This window comes from Gymnogyps californianus, chromosome 11, assembly GCF_018139145.2.
Source record: "Gymnogyps californianus isolate 813 chromosome 11, ASM1813914v2, whole genome shotgun sequence".
Classification (NCBI taxonomy): domain Eukaryota; kingdom Metazoa; phylum Chordata; class Aves; order Accipitriformes; family Cathartidae; genus Gymnogyps; species Gymnogyps californianus.
In genome coordinates this window covers 14,718,950-14,743,553 of record NC_059481.1, presented here as the reverse complement: position 1 = coordinate 14,743,553, position 24,604 = coordinate 14,718,950, and the positions used below count along the sequence as shown (strand labels likewise).

At 42.8% G+C, this 24,604-nt stretch overlaps 2 protein-coding genes across 2 annotated transcripts in view; both read left to right on the top strand.

The window, feature by feature from the left end:
• The window catches only part of LOC127020741 (cell surface hyaluronidase-like), a 56,654-nt gene extending 51,213 nt beyond the window's left edge, over window positions 1-5,441 (top strand). Inside the window, exons 21-23 of the mRNA XM_050903522.1 lie at window positions 827-987; window positions 2,881-2,990; window positions 5,089-5,441. Of these exons, the coding sequence (XP_050759479.1) occupies window positions 827-987; window positions 2,881-2,990; window positions 5,089-5,309 (492 nt within the window). The 3' untranslated portion in view covers window positions 5,310-5,441. The remainder of the gene's footprint in view (window positions 1-826; window positions 988-2,880; window positions 2,991-5,088) is intronic.
• A 7,302-nt stretch (window positions 5,442-12,743) lies between these two features.
• The window catches only part of CEMIP (cell migration inducing hyaluronidase 1), a 55,600-nt gene continuing 43,739 nt past the window's right edge, over window positions 12,744-24,604 (top strand). The window contains exons 1-8 of the mRNA XM_050903451.1: window positions 12,744-12,832; window positions 15,759-15,911; window positions 16,596-16,734; window positions 17,525-17,761; window positions 18,145-18,324; window positions 22,369-22,439; window positions 23,177-23,272; window positions 23,895-24,016. Of these exons, the coding sequence (XP_050759408.1) occupies window positions 12,757-12,832; window positions 15,759-15,911; window positions 16,596-16,734; window positions 17,525-17,761; window positions 18,145-18,324; window positions 22,369-22,439; window positions 23,177-23,272; window positions 23,895-24,016 (1,074 nt within the window). The 5' untranslated portion in view covers window positions 12,744-12,756. The remainder of the gene's footprint in view (window positions 12,833-15,758; window positions 15,912-16,595; window positions 16,735-17,524; window positions 17,762-18,144; window positions 18,325-22,368; window positions 22,440-23,176; window positions 23,273-23,894; window positions 24,017-24,604) is intronic.

The window sequence follows — 24,604 nt, the reverse complement described above, 5'->3', positions numbered from 1 at the left end:
GGAGGCATACACATGTCTCAAATTGATGGCATGTATCTGAGCTGCCTGGTGGCTGCAGGCTTTGGACGACTATGTGGATTACAGTAGCGTGTTGTGTATCCTGGGCTCAGCTTTCTGACAGGGTGACCTTGGTACACTGTTGCTCTCCTTGGTGCAGGTTGTGTCCTCTCAGGCTGGGCTGTCCCCTGGGTTGCTGGGGAGATGCACCAGTGCCGGGCACTTCAGAGAGCCTTTGCCTTTCTAACAGCAAATATCATGGCACAGCCTGAGAGGTGTAACCTGAGGAAGGAACCCTTGCTGAAGGAAAGGAGGAGAGTAGGAGCCACTTGTGCTACAACTTCTTTGAGGCACTGGGACAGCCCTACCAAGAAGGAATGTTTTGGTTTTGATATTTACATTTCCAGGGAAAACAAAAAAAAGTCCATGTGTCGCTGTCTCGGCACCTCTCTCGTGCTCCGTGGTCAAATGTGCTTTGCCAAGTGACAGTAATTTCCCCCATATGGAAAGAAACTGTATTAAGACTGAACTAAGCATTTTACTCCCAGGATTCTCGGCTTCCCAAATCTATCTTCCTAAAACGCAAATGATGCTGATGACCTAATTTCTCATGTTTTTGTACCCCATTGAGAACTAAGTGTTTTGCTTCCTCCTGCCACTGACCATCTATCAGTGATATCACTTCATCTGTACTAATTATACATTTAAAATGATAGGGTGTACAGCCTTGATATTTTCCTTGCTTGTAACTCCCTTATGGAGAAGCAGGATCAGAGTCTGAAGCTCCCCAGCCTGCCTCCATAAAACCTACCTCTGTTTTTTGTTGCAGATAAATGACACAGTTTTCCTGTTCAATAGCCGTGGGATATTCTTCGTGGTGCTAGATGCATGTTCAGGAGCAGTTGTGAGTAGGCGGCACTTTGACACAGTTACTGGTGAAAATGCTGCCAGTGCAATAACTGATTATGTTCAAACATTTATAAAAGAGAGGTAAGCAAACTGCTGAGAGCCCAGTTCATGTAGCAACCTGTGGCTGATAGACAAAGAAAGGAAAATTACCTACTTTCATAACCAAACCTGTGCTATGAAGAAATCTGGCACAGATTAAATAAGTACAAATCCCAAATATCACCCAGATAATAAGAGAAGCAGCATCTCTCTCCCAGGATTGCACAGATTAGAGCAGACAGAAACAGGTTTTCTGGAAAACTGGCAATACCTTCTAAATTAATCATTCCTTTTCCAGCACCGAGTAGATAAGGTCCTTGCAATGACATTTGCAATCCTGCACACCTATCCCATCCTGGTGTCCAGCAATTTCCTGACAGCCGATGATTCAGTTTTCCATTTCTGAAACGAGTTGGTTTCTGTTTACTCTTACTGATTGTTTTTGCCTCTTGTGACAGACGAAAATCATAGATGTGCCAGATTTTCCAATAGGACTTTTCTTTGGTGAGCCAATGAATAGACCTGCCTGCCTGCGGGCTCTGTTACCTTGCATGTGTCCTGGCAATGGTCTGGATCATCTCTGTTTGTGTCTGTCCCACATTCCTTGTGGTTTTATGTGTCACCACATAAACATGGAACAACAGAGATTTATAGATAAATTCTTGGCTGCTGGCAGAACCAGGTCAAATAACCAGAAAACAGACTTTCAGTCCAAGACGTCTCTGAGCAGTTCTTGACCAAAGATTTGAACACTCCTGAGTTATTACATCTGTATTTATGCACATGAGTATGTACATGTATCAAACGTGCATGAAGTGACATATATCCATACGATGCCTGTACATTTGTTTTGATTTTCTGGTAGGATGTGTCTTTTGCAAGTCTAGGCATTCAGCTAAATGCAACCAGTTGTGCCTGTAATTCGCTGCAGGTACAATTCACTGGGGGCTGAAAGCACATCTGTGAGGGCTGTTGTGGTTTAACCCCAGCCGGCAGCTAAGCACCACACAGCCGCTCGCTCACTGCCCCCATGTTGGGATGGGGGAGAGAATCAGAAGGGTAAAAGTGAGAAAACTCGTGGGCTGAGATAAAGCCAGTTTAATAGGTGAAGCAAAAGCCGCACGTGCAAGCAAAGCAAAACAAGGAATTCATTCACCACTTCCCATCGGCAGGCAGGTGGTCAGCCACCCCCAGGAAAGCAGGGCTCCATCACACGTAACAGTGACTTGGGAAGACAAACGCCATCACTCCGAATGTCCCCCCCTTCCTTCTTCCTCCCCCAGCTTTATATGCGGAGCATGATGTCCTATGGTATGGAACATCCCTTTGGTCAGTTGGGGTCAGCTGTCCCGGCTGTGTCCCCTCCCAGCTTCTTGTGCACCCCCAGCCTCCTCGCTGGTGGGGTGGGGTGAGAAGCAGAAAAGGCCTTGACGCTGTGTAAGCACTGCTCAGCAATAACGAAAACATCCCTGAATTATCAGCACTGTTTTCAGCACAAATCCAAAACATAGCCCCATAGAAGCTACTAGGGAAAAAATTAACTCTATCCCAGTCAAAACCAGCACAGGACCAAAGCCGGACTGAGGCTTGATTGAAAATCAGACCCAGGATATAGATGGTTTCGGAGTCTCAGGACTGCACAGCAACTGAGTCTCTTCTGCGGCTGAGTGTCCCTCTCCCATAAGGGATGCCCTCGCAAACAATCATTTGTGCTTGTTTTGATTCTGTGTGAAGCACAGGTTTAATTTAGGAACATTTAAACAGAGGCTTAAACTTAGGAAAGCTTGTGTGTGATTGAAATCAAAGGGATTTAAGCATGTTCTTAAAGTTAAGCAAGCTCTTAAGTACTTTTCTGACTTGGAGCTTAAAGGTCTTGCAGATTCTTAATGAAGTAATATTTTGCAATCATGCAGTAATTACTGTCCTTTTTTTCAGATCCCTTGTTCTTGTGTGCTCTAGAGATATTGCAGACGTGGTGGGGAGCTCTGAAATGTCTGTTTTTACCAGATTAGGTTCAGCAAAGCCTATTGTCTTCCACAAGGAAGGTAAATGTATTTATTCTACCATGTTTCTTTTGCTTAAGAATTACTGGTGTGTTTCTCTACTGAAAATGTACACATACTTATATAATGCTTATCAATATATTTCCTACCACAATATGCCAGTGTAACCTAGTAAAAACCTCTTGGCTTAGGGATGGTAAGAAGTAGGAGAGTTATTTTGGGGTTTTGACCCTACTTCACCAGTGAGAAGCTGCATGCTGCAAATTTTTCATCCTAAAGGGAGCTTGTTTTTCTAACCAAAAAAAAAAAAGAATCACTTGATAATGATTCCATCTCTAAAATTCAACTGCTTTGCAACAAAAAACAATCATAAACTGAAAGGTTGATGAAAAAGAAAATAGCCTGAAGTGAAATAGGAGCTATTTATTTTTTTGGATAGAAGGAAGGTGAAATCACCAGTTTTGGAAAGTTCTTATTACAGTTTTACCTTGGATTGCTGCAAGAAATCCATTGGTATCATTGGTCCAGGAAATCCATGCTGGGTTTCCTACTGTAAAACTGGGGGCTATTGAGTCCAGGTTTGGATGAATAATTTGAGTGATAAGGAAATCAAGAAAACAACCAGCCAGCTTGATTCAGATTTCATTTGCAGTCTCTCAAGCAGAGATCAGATGTAGAATTGGCTGTATTTCCAGCTTCTTTTTTTTCTTGGGGGTTTGGGGATTTTTTTTCCCTACTGCTTTACTGGAATTTATATCAATTTCTGGTTCAAGTTTCAAAGCTCATTGCTATGACCGTTCCAGGGGAGGACAGCATAGTCTTCACAGCAGAGACAGTGATTTCACTTCAGTGCCTGTTTGATTCCCGAGAAGCTGTTTTTTCTTTCATCCTTTTAAAAGCAAAAGTTTGAGGTTTTCTTTTTTGTTTTTGTCCTGAAACTTCATTGCTTCATTCTTTCATCAAAGCCCTGAATACTTTTGAAAGGAATTTTTTGATTAAAAAGCAATCTTTTTTGTTTGTTTTGTCAAACTTTTTTTCCCTGAACCACCTGTGCCGCTCGCTTGGGCGCAGCACTTCCAGGTCATTTTGGGAGCTTGGTTCAGCCTGCAGCCCCAACTGCTCCTGGGGCACAAAAAGCAGCAAGCAGGCTACCACCGTCCTGGGGACACGCTGGTTGGTGGCCATCTCCTTGCCCTGCCACTTCGATGGGATGCTGGTGTCCAGCGGTGGGACTAAGCCGCTGCTGGCTGATCATGTGCCGCCCCTGTTTTGCTTTTCCTAAGGGCAAGGGTGTTCACCCACGTGTCTGCCCTGATTTCCAGTCTGGGTAATTATGTTCTGCTTCATGAGCTTTCTCCCGCTGATTCAGGTATGCACGCTATTTGATTTCATACCTCCAAAAGTGATCGCATGCAGGACTGGTCCGCGCTGGGGGGGCTGCGTTTCAGGGCAGGCTGGAGCATTTCTCCCAAGTACATATTGCTTCTGCCAGGGACAATGCAAAAAACCTCCGATCCTCTTGACCCCAGCGGGATCAGGATTTAGGGTCTTGTTGCTTGGTTTTGCAAAACCTTATTTAAATTTGAAGTGTTTACAGGAATAGCCTCGATCCAACCAGCTGCAAATAGCCTTGGGAGTCTTTGCAATGAAAAGCATAATATAAACTCAAGACATTATTATTAAAATGGAAGAATACATAATGCCTTTGTACTTTGTGACAGCAGAGGACCAGAGCAGAGTCGACATGGGGGATAGTTTAGGCATTACAGGAAGAAACTGATGTAAACTAATAAAAGAAGGATTCAAAGCGCCTAACCATTTTCATGTAGTCAAATATGAAAAAGTACCAGTCTTATTTAAAAAGAAAGAGTAAAACAATATTCCTGCTAACTGACATCTGGGAACCTATCTTAGCTTATTGAAATACTTGCAGATCTGTGATGCAGTGAGGTTATGGCTTCAGCGAGGCTCATTCCCTCTTTCATCACCCTTTTTCTCTCCAAAATGTTCTGTTATTTTAATCCAAGGAGAAAAAGAAGGGCTAAGAAGTTTCCGTGACGTGTGGAGGGAGTCTGTGCTGTGCTGCTAATAAGTGAACCAACCCCTCCAGAGGGTCACTGTCTTTGTGTCTGTTTTTCAGGGAGTTTTGCCATGCTTGGCTATAAAGGACAAGCCAAACCTTCCTGGATAAAAGTCCTTAATCATGCTGGTTATCAGAAATCTGCTTCTCTACAGCATTATGTTCCCTTGAAGCTGAAAGAATATCAATGTCCAGCTAATGCCGATAAGTTGCTAAAATTCGCTTTTTCTCAGAACCGCTCGGAGCACATCTCTGCAGCGGCTGCGGCAGCGGGGGATTAGCATCGCTGGGGCAACACCAGCCAGGCAAAGCCCGCTGCTGTCACCAAAACCTGCTCTTGTTTTTGCGAGATTGTACCAAACCGATGGTGTTCACTTGTATATTTTATAACTAATAAATATATTCTCATCTTACCCACTGTGGTAGAGCTTTGTTTTTCAAACAGTGCCTCACAGGGCAGAATAGGAAAAGCCTATGTGGGCTGCCCTTCCCAAGGAGAAGTGTTTCAACATATCTACGATTTGCTATCAAAAGGTAAGTTTCAAAGGCAAGAGCCTGCTCTCCAGTATCACAGGGACTGGAAATGAAATTTGGCGTGGAAACTTTAGCAACATCCAGGGAAACAGATGAACTTCAGCAGAGGTAGGGAATTCTCCCTTCAGTCCTGTTTTCCCTCCATTAATGTTTGCTTTTAAAAAACCCAAGTGTCCATCTGCCATGGCATCTTAGGTGAACTCAGTAACATCTGCTTGGTAAGCATGCAGTGATCGTACAATAGTATCTTCTAATCAAACTGAATATATAGGGTGCAACAAGGAGTTGTAAATGTGTTTCTGTCTGTAGCTAATGACTGGTGAAATGATGTTTGTCCGGCTGATGTGAACATTTAATTAAAGACCTGCAGGAACAAAACCCAGGATAAAGTATGTGCTGCGTAGGGTAAAGTCTTGTGTTCCTTACAGACAATGCTTGTATTGACTTTCTGCTCCCATTGAGGACTGAAATACTGCCAGTACTAGTGGCTAATTCTCTTTGATTTTTTGTTTATGCTGCTGCTTTTTGAAGTAAAGACAAAAATAGAGCTTTGTATGCAAACTGAGAAACAACTGATGATCTCACTGGCTACAGTTTAAGTACAAAGTTACCCTGAAATGATGACAGACTCATTTTGGTTTGAACATGATGTTACTTGGTGACAGCAGTGAAGGGGCAGGCGATTTCAGACTATCCATGTCTTTGTCACATGGGTTACTCAAACAGGTAGGTGAAGGCTTTGTTACTAATGTCCCGTCGTTTCTTTGGAATTCTCAGAAATGGCCAAACAAGTTGCTACAGGGAAAGGTTAGTGTTTTGTTGGCCAGACTTTTGCTCCCTGGTGAGTTAGCCGCTCTGGCATCCACACGCCGGCCAGCTGATATTGTGCCTCTGAGTGCGGACTGAACTCCTCGGCTGGGACGCTTGCCTCTATCAGACACATACCGCCCGGTGGTCCTTGGACGTGGGGCGAGAGGACACCTGAAAGGTTTACAGGCAGAGAAGGAGACCGCGGCTCCATCCCCACACCAGGTAGGAGAGGTGCGAGTCAGGTTTGGCCAGGGGGAGAGGTCCTGGCTTGCTAGAAAGTGTGAAGAAATCACTGATGCTGCTCAGTAAAGGTAAGATAAAGAGCGATGCACAGGACATCATGGGCCTGTGCTGGCTCCTGTGGAGAGCAATGGAGACTGATGTCCTCAGTGGAGAAGTGGTACAAGAGCCTGAGTGGCTGGGACTGACCATCTAAGGAGCTCCCTGAAGTCCTTTTGAACTCCTATTAGTACCTAATTGCTATGATTTCTGAGGCTGTGCAGGGGAAGGAAAGCAAGATGTTTTGGCTTGTGAGCGTAAGCCCAACATTGGAACAAGTACTTACAGAGCAAGCTTTTAGCTTCTTGGAGATTTATTTGATAATCTGTGACAGGTCCAGACCCTGGATCCCAATAAAACTTTGCAGAGCTCTAACCCCAGGCTGAGACTAAACAATTGGCAAAGGAAGAGCCCGGTGAAGGAAGGAGAGGAATGTGCCTAAACCTCTGAAAAATCTCTATTCCTCCTCCCGCCCCAGAAGGAGAGCAAATGGCAAATGTCCTGGAGAGGAAGGCGTGGAGCCATGGCAAGCCAGATGCAAACAGTAAAGTACCACAAAAGCAAAAAGAAAAATATTTACATCCTGATGCAGTTATTTGGGTAGTTAAAAGCAGCAGTTTGAAGAGGATTCAGGGTGCTGTGATCCTCTTCAGCCACTGCACACGCTTTCCTTACCTTGGGAGGGAAAAAAGGCTTCAAAACCAGGGACGCTCTGCAGAGGGTACAGTTCCTCCACAGACCCTTGGGACATTCAAGACGATGTTTTCAAAGGCTACCACTAACTTGGCATGCACCAGCAGTCTGTGTGTGTGAAGCTGCAGGGGTAAGTGTCGCGTGGGCGTTGCGTTTGTGGGAAGCTGTCATATTCCTCCCGGGGATTTCCTGAGCAGGAGGATCTCCACCCGCATGCTGGAGTCCATGTGGACTGTGCATGTCCACGTGGACCTGCAGCTAATCCAGGCATGTTCAGTACATCTAATGCATTCAGGATATACGGCTGTCCTGTTTATCCCCAGAACATTTCTGCAGTGGGAACACAGTAGCTCTGGCACTCCCTGAAAGCATTAGCTTGGCTATACACTGAGTTACTGTCAGCAGGCACAGCAAAGTCAGTGCACCCTGAACCTCTGAAAATGGGGTTCAGCTTCCCACCACTTCGATGCTTTGAAAACTTCATGCGGTGAATGAGGGTTTAATTCAGTGAAAAGCTGAGCACTTCAAAAGCATGTGAAACTGGGAGTCAGTCAGCCTCGGATGGGTGCAGTGATATGAATTGCAAATGATTTTGTTTTAGCTGAGCCAAAAATTGCTTCCTTTCCTTTTCAAGGTCTGTAAGCCTCTGCAAAAAAAAGTTAATTCTGAAAAAGCATAGCTTTAAAATAGCTTTTTTTTCCCTTTTATTTGTGTCTCAAAATATTTTGCCAATATTACAACAAATTTGCAAACACCTCAGTTTCCTTTAATTTATTCATTGTAAAAATTTCCTCTAACTCCTGCTCCTTGTTCAGAATCTGGTTTTGTGATTTGTGATCTGCAAGGAACTTGCAGTGATGTTTATATACGGAATACGTGAGCAGAACCTTCTTCCTTGTAGGGAAAGATGTTAGATAAATTTATAAGAAACCACGGTTCATTGGGAAAAAAGTCAGAGTGCTGCTTTTGACTCCAGTATTGATTTCATTGAGAAGTAAAGTCTGTTCCTGAGTTTAATCCTCCTCTACTTGCTCGTAAAAAAGAGCAGCTAATGCCTGGGTGGCAAGCACAAGATCAAGATGAAGAGCAGAGGCAGCTACGCTGCTGTCGTGCACTGGAACTGGAAAAGCATTTTCATTAGCGATCCCTAGAAATGCGTTTGTTTATTTGTAAGGCCGTCTGAAGGCTTTAGCTGTGCTTGTGGCTGGGTGTGTGAAGGCTTCCCCTGCACAGGAATGTCACTGCAGCAAGAGCTGGCATGTCATCGGGTCAGAAAGGCAAATGTGCTCCTCAAATCCATCTTCCCAGCTGGGGCTGAAATGCAAAATTCCCCGAGTGGGGTGAGAGGACAGTCGCTGCCATGCAATGTCAGCAAGAAGGTAGCAGAGGTGTTAATTAAACAGCTTCTCCCTCTCTCAGGAATCAGCTTCCAAATCAATGTTGGCTTCTTTGCATGTGAATGAGGAAACATGCAGCAAAGCTTCAGACCTAGCCATCAAACCACTAAAACCTCAGCATCAGCTGTGGCAGTGGGAGGGCCCAGGTTTGGCCACCCGGAGCACGAGGGGTGCACCACAGCCCTGGCACTGACCCATCGGGGTCTCCTGGAGCATCACGCCTCGCAAAGATGGTCCCTGGGGAACACAGATTTCACTCACAGGTCAACTCAAGTACCTGGGCAAATTAGTGTCTGCTGAGAGTTCACTCCCCATCAGGCTAAAAGACGCCTTTTCCATGTGAGCATTGCCTGTTCTTCTCTGGGGATGGCTCTGGATCCCCACTTTGCCCCTGCTCAGGTCCGTGGTCTCTCTTGCTGGGCAGTAGCAGCAGTAGTAGCCATCAGGTTTCTTGCTCCTGTTTGACACCTTTTTCAGGGGAGATCAGGTAGCTGTGGCTTTTCTCCTGTCCTTGCCGTGTTTGTAATGGATGGTTAATGCTCCCATTATGCCCCGCTTGACATACCAGAAAGGAGCCTCATCTTCAGCAGATGTCAAGCCAGTCTTAAAAAGCACTTCAAAATACCCAATATCAGGAGTTACTTTTTTAAAATTTTGGTGCCAGGCTTGGGTGGTTGGCCCAGAGTCATGCAAGGTGGCAAGTCGAGGTTGGAGCCTGGTGTGTGTTTCTGAATAGCTGGCTGTGCTGACCCAGAGAGGTCTGCTCTGCCCCTGGGATTTGGGGTGTCCGTGTGACCCCACCACGATGCCTGTGACAATCCAGCTTCCTCAGAGCATTTCTTCACCATTTTGTTCTCCGGATTGTCTGCTCTGTGTTGCCTCCAGCATTAAAACCGCAGGGAGGGCGGTGGATAGAGATTCCTGTCTGTGCAGCGCACTTTCTAGTACAGTATCGCTGCTGACACCTGCAGTAGCAGCCAGCTGAGGACTAATGGTTTCCTGCATCTACTTTTAGCATTGTCTGCTGCTATTGTTCACTTCTTGGAAAGGTCCAGCAACTGGGAATCATTTCAGAAAGTCTGCCTTGCCAGATCCAGGGATATGAGTCCCACTTGCCATTGCCAGGCAGCTTTTAATGGCTAGATGAAAAAGCTTTTCTCACCCAAGAGAGAAGTCACAGATGGTATTTGAGAAACTTCGGAGATGATAGACTCAGGAGGACACTTGTATGGCCCTTACGCTCTCGGAGTGCCCAAATCTGCAGGGAGATTTGTTGACATTGCTGGTTACATCAGAGCTGAAGTCAGCCATGTGGCGGCTGTTCAAGTGAGATGTAGCGTATTGCTGTATCCCCACGCGGCTCTGAGCACTGAGCTAATGAAACGGCTGGCTGGCAGGAGATAACTGCTGCTGAGTCCTCTCCAGCAGCAGACATCAATGAAAAGAGTCACTATCTCTTCCTCCTCTTATATTTAACAGTAAAATGAAACATGTCACTGTTTGTGTCTAATATTTGGGAAAGATGCTTAATTGAGAGCCTTTGAAGGAAAATTCCTGAGATTATCCTCCAAGCAGCATTTTTGCGGCAGCGTGTTAGTCAGAGCTGAATCAGAGGAGTCGAATCCTCTTGGCCCTCTCGGTTCTCAGCCTTTCCAACGCGAGTGCCAGTTAATACTAACACTGCAATGAACTTGGGCTCGCTGCGAGCCGAATCAAACACCCTACCTCAGTCACAAAATAAGCAGGATATTTTTTGGACTGTGGCAGATCAGACACTACAAAAACATTGGAGCCTGGCACACAGCTGACGCCTCCAAAAATGACATGACTTTCCAGTGTCTGATTGTTTGTTTTGATCTCTGCTGACGAAGATGGATGTAATCAGGGAAGCAGTCCCCGGTGAGCAACCGAGGATACGATACCAGAAGCCATTTTGCACAACCTGATGGTAAGTACTGTGCAGTTCTTGGCTCTGAAGAAAGCAAAGGCTGTGAAATTTCTTAAACTAATTTCCTACCAGTTTGCTACAGGTTACTGTCAGAAACAAGATCATGAGCTGGACAGAGCAGAGACGCTCCTCTGAGTTTTTAATGGGCCAGAACAAAGAAATTTCTTTGCTACCTCTGAAGCAACAGGAGAGCAAATGCATGCCATCACTGTCAAAAGATCAGTCCCTTCTTTTTATTTCTGTGAACTCTTATATCATCTGAATGTATTTTATGACCAATACCTTGCTGGTTGGAATCTGGCTTTATGCAACACTAACATAAGCTGTGTCCACGCTACAAGAAACACTGTTTATCTGCAATGACCATCCTGTGGTATTACCACTTGTTTAGTTTTTCCTCTATTGTTAAAGCAGAATCTAGTGATTGGGTTTGCAGATTAGGCTGTGTAATAATCACTAATAAATCTTGACATTTTAATGGCAACTGCTGTACTTTGGGCGTACCTCTAATAATGCTCCTTTAAAAGAGCCCTGGCTTATCAAACGTTGATGGTTAATGCTGTTAAAATGTCAGACAAGTGCAGCCTGGTTCTGGCACAAATTCCATGGTGACAGTATTGCTCTCTGATAGTGTATATCATTCGAAGTTATAGCGTTACTAAGTGCATTCCTCTTTTCTACTGTTCTGTAACAGCATTTCAGCACCTGGTAGACTGTACCAAGCCCTGAGTCTATGCTGTTTCCAGAGCTCATGGCTGTCAAATACACCATACCAAAACAAGCAAACATTTTCCTGCTGGAATATTTCCTGACAAATCTGGTTCTAATGCTATTTTTAATACAATCATTGGATTACCTGTGGTTTGAACGTATCATTGTACTTCGAGCTACATCACCTTTATGAAAAGTACAGACATGTGTTTTGTGTATATACACTGTAAAATTTGCTCCAGATTAAATCCTGGCTTCTTGCATATCTTTTTCTCGTGTTTTTTGTTTGGTTTATATTAACAACAGTGACATGAAAGATAACGTGTTTTTTGCCCTAAAGAAATTGGGGCACCCTGGAGTTTTTTTCAATTGCTTTTTTTGCGTCTAAGCTGTGCGATGCATACGTTTATTCTACTTCATCGTGATGTGACATGACAGCTACAAATAAATTTCTTCAATATTCCTCAGATACTGGCTTACATGATAAAACCTAATGGCTCCAAGGACTACATGTGAATTTTAAACAGTGCCTTATGAATACAGAAGTGGACGTCCTTGCCTCAGTGTGAATACACATGTCAATAAATTGTCATGAGCACGGGGCAGAGCTGCAGAATCAATCACTGGAGACTGGAGAGAATCACATTAATTCTAACTTTGACTTTCATGACACTGCTTGTTTGTTTTTGCTGGGGGTTGGCTACTGAAGAAACAAAACCAACATTAGGTAGACTGGTTTCAAAAGCAGCTTTTGGTTTTGCAAGAAAATTCTGGGCTGGCACATTAAATAGACAATGTTTTCTTGGTTCTGAAATCTAAGAAACTGCATGCTTCAGATTGGAAGTGTGAGTATGGTTTATCTTGGGGGTGCACAAAACACCGTTGCTAAAAATGTGTGGGTAGTGGCAGGGGAGAGAGGTACCATTGAAAGGTTACTTTGTGAAAATTTGTCACTCTGCAAACACCTTCTCTGTTGTGTTTCATTACTTCTTTGCACATGTGAATATGCAGCCCTAGAGAGTCGTGACACTGGATGTGTTTATACTGCATTCCTAAGGCATTTTTGATTACATCTGGTGGTTGCTTTCTGAGCGTCTCTTTGGATTCCCAGGTGGGTTTATCCTAAACCAAACAAAGGGTGAGGAGCTGCCCATGGTTTCTTGCTCTGTTTGAGCTGGTTCCGAAGTGGCGTGGAGGTGTTCTCAGCCATAGAGCTAAACGGGAGTGGAAGTGGTCTGGCATAAGGCTGGATATAACCTTTTTTGTGCAGTGAATGAGCTGGGAAAAAAAAAAGTGACATTTGCTTGATATTGTTTCTTCACAGGTATCCATCCAGAGAATTAAAAATCCTGAAGAATGGCTCTACCTACCTCCAAGTATCTGGCTGAAAATGTCATTTTTCTTCTGTTTGTAATCTCTTCTGTAAGCACAGGTAAGTTTTCCTGCCGTGGGGAAAAAGGGCAAGGTTTGTAACACTGTTTTTAAATAAAGACATTGCTGGTTTAGACTGAGCAGCTTTTCACTCTTAGTATAAGAAGAGTCAAGGACAGAGTGAGAAAACTCAGGAGAAAAGCAGTTTTCTGATGTGCCAATACGCCTGATCGAGGGCAGCTGGAGTGGCAAAGACTGAAATTTCTGAACAGGTGAAAGTACCCTCAGGAATCCCTCAGACTCTGCCACGCATTCCTAAAACAAACCCAAATCCAACAAACTGCCACAAAGAAATAACAAAAGAAACCTCAGGTCGTAATAGCTGTGGCCGTGGGAGGTGAAGTCGAGCATTTTGCTGCATTGCCCAAGCCCAGATGTGGATAGCAAAAAGCTCTGGGGTGGGACATCCCTGCCCCTTGGGTTTTGTCTCTTCCAAGTAGCCCTTTTCCTAAGCGGTTAGAGAAAGGGGAAAAGGGAAGCTGGATATACATATTCTAAATACAGCTAATTTGGGGGTTTGTATTTGCTTAAAACAAAGAGACCGTATGTCTTGCCACAAACACTGCAGCTGCATGAAACAACCTTTCCTTGCTGTGCTCAGGCCCTTTTGGTCAAGAAGCAAAACATTCAGTTAATTCCTTGTGCCGTGTAGAAGTTGCACTCTTATTTTAAAAATGACAATGAGAGTAATAATCCAAGCTGGCAAGGTACCTGGACCAGCTGGCAGAAGATGCTTAGCCCTCCGGTGTCCTTGGCGCAGTGGATGCGGGTGACGTGCATGGCTCCTGCTCTCTAGTACAAATTGGTTAATGAAATTGGGAATTTGGGTCCTTTGTTCTGGATTGTGCTGGCTTTTGCTGATTGTCATCCCAAACATCAGCGTAAATTCCTCTTAATTTCCCCTTAGGCTTCACTGTCTACCTCTCTGTTTCTAAATAATGAATTTTGGGGGCACAAGTCGTCTTTTGAGACTGCGGGAAACTCTTTTGGACACTAGCATAGCCAAGTAAATGGAAAAATGAACAACCTTTTATCCTATCCACTTAATCTAGTTGATAAATTATACCTCTATGTTTGAATCAATTCTTTTGGTTTTATTTAGCTTCTCATCATGAGCAAATTTTTCTATTATCCTTATTTCTATGGGAATAACAGCTCATTTTTTAAAATTTGTTGTCAGTGTGTATTACAGTTATATTTGAACATCTATTTAGAATGCAAGTCCCATTTCCTGCCTGACATCTTTTCCAACTCTTATTAATTCTGTGTATCTTTTGGTAGGAACCCAGAAACTCCTTCTTACTTTCCTCAATTACTGTAAATCAGAAAAAGTGCCTCTGACATTACCGATACACTTCCAGCTTCCAGCTGGCACAAGTGGTATCAAAATCAGGTCCTGGATGTTTACCAGTATTTGACTTGCTACCTGGTAGATTATTAGCCCTCTCCAATTTGATCACTTCATGTATATGGAAAAAGTTTGCAGAGAGCCAAGGCATATGTTGCCCACATGAAATGTCCCTTGCTTACCTTGAATAGCTGGTATTTAATGGGTCTCTGGAGGCATTAAGGCAGTGGCTGGTCCAATTCTATTGTTTTCTTAAGACATGAAACTGGTGGAGGAATCTGAGAGTAAACTGAATGCAGATGGACAGATTTTGTTTCTGTTGCTGTGGAATTACAGATTTCCCTCAAGTTTCACAGTGGCAGCACATAACAGCTCGCTGTCAACTACACCAGCACTAAGACATATTTCCTTGCATGGATTCACATCTTTGTCCTTTCCATTAACTGTGAATGCATTAGTATCTGTGGGGCAAAACCCACCCAACTTTACTATACTAAGTGCCAGAGACATAACCCTGCTGAAGTCAAGGTGTTTATCCCATGTCTATTATCATTGATTTGCGGATCCTGTCGTTTCCCTATGGTGGTTTTTTTTTAAAGGATAAGAATTGGAGAGCTGGTGAGAACTCCCAACCCTTTCTGATGGCAAAGGGCTCATTGTTCAAACTTCCACTGACCTCAGCTTCCTAGGATTAGAAAGGTTTCTACCCTCAGAAAATATGCATCACACATGGGACTCTCGCACTCGCAGTTTTGTTGATTAGAGTAAGATGTGAGGCTCACATATAGAGTGAGATTATATCAGGGAAATATTTTATCTTAAGTAAATACTTACAACATGAGACTCTTGGATTTGGTATGAGAGCCGTTTAGACTAACACGTCATGGCAGTCTGTAATCAAATTTCTGTGTGGAGACTGGTGATGTGTGAACCCAAAGCGAATGAATCCTTATTGCTTCTGCCTGGAAAAGCTGACAAACCCAGAGTCTCTCTCTTGTGAGATTCCTGTTGCTCTCTGTTACTGGATGGACTGGAAATTCTTTGGTGCTTGGTGTTTTCATGTTAGTTTGAGCACTTTTACTTTCCATCTCCAGTGAAAACACAGTATGCAAATGTATTTTAACATCTTTACATTAAACAAAGCTTTTCAAACCTCGCAGGTATTTTGGGGGCATTTTTAAAGGTAGTAGTTGTTTTACTCTTTCATCAACATCTTCGCTGGGCTTGTGAAAGGCCTTGTGTCTGGATGGTATGAATGCAGCTGAATGTCGCTGCAGGAAGGGCTCAGTTACAGCCTCTTCTCGGTAGTTTTCTGGAAGCTGCACCCCTCGCAAGGCTCCTTTGCATCGGGTAGCGGGTTTTTCCATGCTTCCAGAAAACAGAAAACCATACAGCTTAAGCTTGTTTGTTTTCTTTTGGTCATGACCCACATGTACTCTGCTGCACTGAGATATTGCTGTGTTCCAGGGAGCCAGCAAAGGGGGGTACCGAGAATGATACTGTAAAGATGCCCAGATATGGAGCTTTCTGTCTTGCACTGAACAAACAGTAATTGTTTTCACTCTCCATCGCTACCCAGCAGAAGCAGCTGTCGCATGTCCTGATAAGGATCCTGAGTTAGAAAACTGGAACCCAGGTCACAACGAAGAAAACCGCATTGAAATCCGTAATGGCAGGAAGCTCCTTCTCTCTTCTTCTGCCACTGTCCACTCTATCCACATCACTGACGGAGGTAAAACGTGCTGGTGGCAAGGCTGGGTGAAGTGTGCTTTCCACTGTGGCTATTTAAATCACTCTGTCTCATGCTGGGAGATCTTCCTGCTTCTTGCAGAGAACTGGGTGGCTACTGGACAAACACAGCTTTAATTCAGTACAAGGGTGGGTGGTAGCTGAGATGTTATCAGTTCTTTAGCCATTATAATCAACATATTTGATGTCCTTTCTGGAGAGTTTACAAAAGTAGCTCAGTATACTCATTAGTTCTACTTCTGTGATTTGCTTCAAAAACATTTTTTTACAAAATCATTGTCCCAATAACATCATACTGCAATAGCTGTGTTCTCAGGGTCTCAGGACAGGGCAGATACATATGTGCCTCTTTGTCTTGAAAGACAGAGTCATAGTGTTGCTGGTGGCTGCTAGCATGAATAGCTTTTATTCATCTTAACTCTGAATTTCTGTCTCAGTTTTGAATGAGTCCTCTTCCATGCAAATCTTAATTGCATTCTTCAAGAATTGGACTGAATAAAAAACATGTAATGTCTTTAAGATTTGTATTGAGAGCTATTTTGGGGAGGATGGGCAGAATTTTTCAAAAATTAAGATGAGAGCCCAACACTGGGGTTAGCACAATGGTATCACAACCTATAATGAGCTGCTGTGTGTTAAAGCAAATGTCATAACCTTTTCTACTTAGGAAAACTGGTCATTAAAGACGATATGCAGCCTATCATTTTGCGTACTAGACATATACTCATTGAAAATGATGGAGAGTTACATATCGGCAGTGAGATGTGCCCTTACCAAAGCAATGTGGTTATCATCTTATATGGGCGGTACGTATGCACAATAAAATATTATCTTAGAACTTTCTAGGATCTCTCTTTCAGAACAGGGAACAAAGATGTTCCTTAAAATTACATTTTCTCAGATATACTTATCATCAGTTCTCTGTGGAAAGTTCACTAGCTTTTTAAACAATTTAAATGGCCTGTAAAAAATTGATGCAGTTTTCTTTCTGGTTTTCAAACCCTACTGGGAGATGAACTCTGGAGTATTTGGGCATGCCAGAAAATCAGCATGCACCTTGCCACCACTCAAGCTGATTTTCCAGAATAGGCTTAAAGCCTGAGGACTTCTTTTATTCTGAAAAATCTCCTCCCTAAACATCCTTTCTTTCTGCATGAGAGTGGTGAGCCAAAGAATAATACATTTATGTCCTGCGGATTGCTACAGGATCTCTTAGAATTTCAAGGATGCCAAACTCATATTTAGCAACCACTAGACCTCCTAGCTCCTGGTTAGGGTCCTAACTTCCTCCAGAATTCAAAAACACAAATGTGTCATTCAGTCTGGGCTTCAGACCTCCTCTGGCCTGGATATAATGAATATAACATGTATAATCTGCGTTCCAGATTGCTGCTGGTCTTCAGTAGTTCCTAGTATTATTTCAAACAATTTATCTTCTGTACAATGTGGGCAGTTGCTGATCCTTAGAGTAGTTGAAAGAAATGCATTGCAAATCATGACACTTCTCTCCTTGGGCCACAGCAGAACAAGGAGAGAGGCTCCTTGACTGTCAGATACAAACCCAAAACTGGTTCTTTTCCTCCCTTCCTGCTGCAGGGCGGATGATGGCAGCGAGCCGAATCCTTACTTTGGGCAGAAGTATCTTGGAGTAAGTAAGGGTGGCACTCTTGAGATCCACGGAGAGAAAAAGCTGTCCTGGACTTTCTTAAACAAGACTCTTCATCCTGGTGGCATGGAAGAAGGTGGATATTATTTTGAAAGGAGCTGGGGCCATCGGGGTGTCATTGTCCATGTTATTGACCCAAAGACGGGGGCAGTTGTCCATTCAGATCGGTGAGTGACTTTTCAACTGTCTAGTTGTGAGGATCTTTGGGAACAGGTTGGGGACAGCATCTCAGCAAGCTCAGAAACATGCATTTTAGCATCTTGTTCAAATGGGTGTTACTGCATGTATATACAATTCTTCCTAGATCAGTAATCTCCAAAACCAAAGAGTGAGTAGTGTTACTACCTTGCTATTCTGTCAACTACAGTTTAATCAATTTGGCTTAACAGAAACCCCTAATACACCCTGTTAGACAAGTGCTTTTGCAACAGGATAATTTCGTTACTGTAAACAATACCAAAGAGTTATTTCTTTATAGCACTTGCTTTTCAGTACATAAAGCTGCGATGCTCACTGAAGTAAATGTTTTTGGGTGTTTTTATCACTTTAGGTTTGATACCTACAGAGCAAAAGAGGAAAGCATACGTCTTGCCCAGTATTTGGGCAAAGTTGCGAATGGCATGATCCTGTCGGTTGCAGTGAACGATGAAGGATCTAGAAACTTGGATGACTCGGCCAGGAAAGCAATGACCAAACTGGGCAGCAAGCATTTCCTCCACCTTGGGTTTAGGTATGTGCCAGTCCTGCCAGTTCTCCCAGCACAGAGGCTTTATTATGCTCCTGAGATGTCCAAATAATTCCACTCTCTCAAAGGCACAAAGTTCTTTCACATGGAAAAAAAAAAGAAGAGGGAAACTTCTCAATGTGAAGTTTTAGCAGTTAATTAGATAGTTTAAGATGCACTCAGTGTCTATACTGGGTATTTTTATTAGCAGATTGAGGAATAGCATATGATTCACATTAAAAAAGATGTTTTTCCAAGATATTGTTCCCACAAGTTACTTATTCCAATTTATTTTGAAGCCATCCCCCAAAGATTTAAGAAACATATCTACACACACAGAGTGGATTGGATGGGCTGAACATTAAGGAGGGTAGAGTAATAGCCGTGTAGCCCTGGCTACGTACATAGACATACATACAGCATATTCTTCAGCTTGTCCAATACATATTCGGGGACTTGTGCAGCACAGAAATTTAGCAAGCATGAATTCATGTCGTGGACTGTAAATACTTCTGTGGCCAATACAGTGTCTGTGTTGGCACACACACTGTTGAGAATATTTGCTATTTACCCAATTGTAGCCATTATATGTTTTGTGTTTATCTGAATTTATGTAGGCTTTTCTTTAAAAGGCACTAAGAGGGTCACTGCAGAACACACACACAAAAAAATTCTGCCTTGTAGGGAGAAGTGATTCAATACAGCAGTCTGTGGGAACAGACAAGTGTCAGCTGGGCATATGCGGATGGAGTAAGATTTGGGGTGGTTGATAACGAGGTTGTATGAAATATTACAGGGACTCCTGTGCACCAGGTAATGCATTTCAAAGAATCAACCAAGGCTGCAGAAATAGTCTCCAAAACCAGGCTATCTCCATCAGTGCAATGCTTGCTCTCAAATACCCAGACGCCATATTAAAGCCCAGTAGCCTGCTGGGTTTCTTTTCAAAGACTGAAATTAAGGAAACAGAAAAAGATTTTTGAACATTATATTTTTTTTCCCAGTTGTGCAACAGGAAGAATTGATGGGTTTCGCATATGTTTATAAAAGTAAATTGCACTTGATGCTTTTAGGCTGCTGTGGTGTTTTAACGCTAGTTTCTCACTTCTTTGCTTTAAATGCTTATAATGGAAATACCACAGAAATTCATCCATGGAAGTGTGACTTTCAACATTGCTATTGTTTGCAGTCAAAAAGATAATCCTTGCCATGCTTTTATCTGAAATACCACAATATTTCCTTACATAAATAATAGGGACATTGTGGGTACCATAATGTGGTAGTAGTTGGTAAATATTGTCTCCCACCAGCATACTGGTATGTGGAAAAATACCTGCATCTTGGTGCATTATTTAAAAGACTGTATTTTTAGGAGCGTTCTCAGTGTTCAAGTTCATCAGCTTTCAAAAAAAACATTGGATGGCAGCTGGGACCAGATTTACAAAGGCAGTTAGATGGCAAAGTAGAAGACAGGCAGCTTTGTCAGATGTATCCAAGCTTTTCTCCTTATGCAAATTGAACTTCCACTTCACTTTAGTGTAACAAGATTTAGACATATTGGTTTACGTTTCAGACACATCTATAACTATGAATAAGGATGTATATACCTGACAGGTGCTTTTCAGAGTTTTTTGGAAGATCTTAAAAAAAATATTCAGGATGAGAAAATTACACACACACATACATAATTTAACTTGTATGGCAAAGGAAGGCTCTGACAGAGCAGAGTGGATGGATTTTTCTTTCTAACATGCCCATGTATGCGCTCTCACCACTCACAGCCAGCACCCGGGGTTTGCTGGCTGGTCCTGCTGAATCCTGGTTGTCAGATTCTCTCAGCAGCCTGCCAACGGCTGGGGCTGACCACGGGCTTCACTGAGACAATAACAGTGTAAGCCTCAGGCAGTAATTTGGCTTAGGAAATTTCTATTTCACATTTTGTGAGGTGCCGCTTGAGTCAGGCTATTCAGTCGTAGACTGGGTTGTTTTCTGACTGGAGTGGTGGGGGGGTTACATGGACAAATTCCTGTCTATCTCCAGTTGCTCCATATTCAACCAGATTGTAAAGTTGTGCAACTCCCTCTTGCTGTAGCAGAGCCGATGAGCAATGCTGATTTATCCAAAAATGTTTCTGTGCTCCTGGCATCTCTTTCAGTTGCCTATTTGCTGAGTCCAGAACATTAGGAATGAAAGGAAAATCTTGCATTCCTCCTCTATTGTTGTCCTTTTGAAAAGTGAGTTCACTCTTTAAGTGTGAGCTTTTTTTTCCCCCTTCTACTAATAAATTAAAAGAAAGCCTTTCTGCACTAAATGACATAGTGGTTCTCTTTGGAATCCCACCCAAATATCACTGGTTTGGCTCTGGACTTACTGGTCCCTTCATTTCATATAGCCCAAACAGATTGCATGTGTCCTTATGTGTCAGGGTTGAATGACTTTAAAACTATTTTTAGCGATAAAATAACTGGGAGAAACAAGTATTTTAACATATGAAATGGGGCCAAACCTTGAGTTGCAGAACTAGATAGCTTTTTATTCTTTAGATTATTTTTGGGCCATCATCTTTTTTGTCATTTGTGTCAAATTTGGTGACCAAAAAAAAAAAAAAAAGAAATCTATCTTGCCTGCTGAGTGATAAAGTGTCCTTCCTGCCCCCATCCCCCTTCCCTCCCTGGATGGAGATCACAGCCCGGCAGTGCCTTCAGCAGTTGGCGCACAGGCAAGTTTTCCAGCAGGAGCATCTGGCTCGCTGGCAGGCGCCCGAGGCAGTTGTGCTGGCAGCTTCTGCTGAGCCTGTCCTGTGCTCGGTCTGAGGACACGCTGCTGGGACTGCCTCCCCTTGAGGAGCCGTGTCCGGTGCGTGTGGGGGGCCTTGGCATGGCACAGGGTGCACCAGTGCTCACCCAGAACCTGCTCCTGCTGACCCCAAAGCCTGGGGCTGCAAATCCCAGCAAAGCCCAGCTCATGCCAGTGGTGATTTGTGTGTGTGTTTTAGTGGCTATCTGTCAATGTCTGTATATGTTTTCTTCTGAAGTCCCAGGGTGGTTTATAACTTCGCTTATACCAGCAGATGGTAAATGTAAGGTGACCTGCAAGACTCAAGGGTGAATCTTGATGCAATTGAAATCACTGAGTATTTATACCTATAGAGACATGATTTAATCTATGGGACTGTTTGCTAAATTCAGGGTAGGGGTGACAGTCTCCCTACCACCCTAAAAGCATATTTTTTATTCTGTTAGTCATTAAAAGCAGATATGCCTGAACTTCTTCTATTTTGAAGATGAAACTCCCTCCTGACCCCTACTAATTGGGTTCACCTCCAAGGTTGGGAGGCACTTTAGTCTCTGTCTCCATTGCTTACTCATCCATGTGGTCATTCTCCAGTGTTGCTGATAGCTATTGAACCTACTCAACCAATAACCATCAGGCGGTAATGAACTTACTTCTGACATGGGATCAGATTTGAACAGACAATTCAGACTCATAAACCTTTATCCCTGTTCAACGTTCAAAATAAGGAAACTAGACATGCAGAGACTATCTAGGGTTTTTTTATTGTCCTTTGCCAGCCAGTCTATTAAAAATTTTCATGGGTCACTCCAAAGACAATTGTGGTATACAAGGTTTCAGCATGAGCTAAATTTATTTAAGCAGAAGTGGTTTCTTTTCATATCCTTTAGTGTATGTGCGCACGCGCACACACACACACACACACACAAAAGAAAGATTTTCAGGCTCCCCAAGGAGTTGCCAGTGTCCCTTGGGTCTGTTACACACAAGCTTCTTTAAACACTCATTTAAAAGAGAAACACACTTGTTATAGGAGTGTATTAAGCAGGGATTTGTCTTCGAACTTCCTTCTCTTTTGATATATTTACTGAAGAAATATAGAGTGTTAAGATATTTTTAATTTTAACTAAGCTGCCTGTCACACTAATCAGACTGTTTTGAATGTGGTGCCCCTGAGAAAAGCAAGAACATTGGGCTATAAAAAATACGCATCTCATACATGACATAACTTGATCATTTCTCATTTTCATTTTCCAGGCACCCGTGGAGTTTTATTACTGTTAAAGGAAATCCCTCCTCTTCTGTTGAAGACCACATTGAATATCAAGGTAATTGATGCACAAAATGCTGGCTTGACATTATCTCTGGAAGTTATTGGAGTTATGGCTGAGATTAATTTGGTCAATGGTGTTTTCACTTGACACTGCATTACATTGAAGCTGTGAGCAATTGATGGTTAGACATATTTAATTGAATGCTCTCTGTATATATTGCTTCTTCCCATTAATGCAGCTGAAGCAGCTGAGTGGGGTATAACCCAGGTTATCCAAGCCTTGAGATAAAAGGTGAGAGCCTGCACCAGTGTAAATCCATGTAACTCCATTGAGCTCAGACACTGCCTCTCAGACACAAAGCTATGGAACAAACCCAGTTCACACCAGCTGAGAATTTAATCAGTGTATCCTGTATTGGTAGCCTCAAATACTCCTGTGAAACCATTTTCTTGCAAGCTGAAGACTTTTGAGTCTGTGTCTTTTCATGACATTTTCAAGAGCAGCTAGCAACATGGCTTGCTACAACATCAAATAAAAATAGCAATATACTAAAATCATTGGGGTTTTTATCCTCTCTTGAATTTTGAAGATTTTTCCTCCTGATTGTCCAAGCAGTTATAAAAGCGTCTGAAGCCTCATTCCAAGATCAGTAAATTTTTCTAGAAGCTGTGCAGGGCTAATTCTGGATAATGTAGCCAAAATATGCAAACATATACATGGACCATTACCTTTTCAGTTCTGACTTTTATCGATTGCATTCAGTGATTTTACCAATGCTTGGTTTTTTACAGGTCACAAAGGGTCAGCTGTGGCCAAAGTATTCAAACTATTCAAAGCTGAGAATGGAGAACATTTTAATGTCTCTTCAACTAGTGAGTGGGTTCAAGGTAAGAGGTCTGTGTGCCATTTAACTTGGTGGTAGACAGTTGACAAACAGGGTGAATCATCCTTTTTATTGCAATACTTTTCCATTTGGGAAGAGTGGACTTCCTAGCTGCTATTTACATCGCCGCTAACCCAAGTAAAGAACATGCACAGATTCTTTCCCCAGTTGTCTCCAGGACTCTCTGAATAACTGGGATCCTTTTTCCTTTACTGCACTGGGTATGAAATTCCATCTCTTATGATCTAAGAGATCACACACTCTTCTTTTGACTGCATAGTCATCATGTCCATGCTTCAGACAACATACAGTAACTGGTCGTAACTTGATCTGAAGATCAGAAAAGGCAGCTAAGGAGGACACAGATCCAAAATCCATACCTATTAATAATGCTCATACTGCATACTCCATTTATGTAGCTTTTAATAACTCCGCTCTCCCTTGGCTGGTTACACTTCACAGCATCATTAAAAGCGGCTGACAGACTGGCAGGAAGAGGCAGGAATCAGATCATCAGTGAAGAAACTTGTGAATGATATCTGAGATCATATTATGCTTCATGCATTTTTGCTGCATTCATTAAGCTTGACTTTCAAATGACTTTTCTTGTTTGCACTTGTCTCCAGATGTAGAATGGACAGAGTGGTTTGAGAAGCCTGATAAAGCGAGATCTAAGGACATGGAGAAGCTTTCTGACTTCAAAGCTGCTCATCCTGATAAAATCTGTAGGCAACCCATTGACATCCAGGTAGGCTAGCTTACCACTCACTTTAGAGGGGCAAGTCCTCTTTGGACTGACACTGAACCCCAAAATTATTGTGCTTGTCAGTAATTTTTGTTTCTAAATAAAAGACACCAATTATTTTACTGCTCTGACACATAACCAACAAGATCTGGTACCGAGTCTTGTATCATTCTGAGTCAAAGTTTATGGAATTGAGCTCCTTTTAGTAAATTCTGGCTTCTGGCATGAAAAGCAGTACAGATGGGGTCATGGACAGCACAGATGCTATCATGAAATATGTGGTTCCCTGCTGGAAGATTAAAAGGAAAAAACACATGAAAATTTCACAGTTTTTAAATGGTCCTGGAATTGACCCTACCTAAAAAATTAATCACAAAATGTGATGAGATGGTAAAGCTACCAGCTGTAGTAGGTTGTCAAAAATATTGGTGAGCTTGCAGCCATTTCTTGGAGTCAATTGTTTTTTCTCTGTGGAAAGAAACTTGAATTCTGTTTGGGGCTAAACATTACAATTTTGCCATCAGGCCAGCATGCTGAGGAGAAATCATATACCTTTTCTGAGACTGCAAAAGCCTCTTTAAGGACAAAATA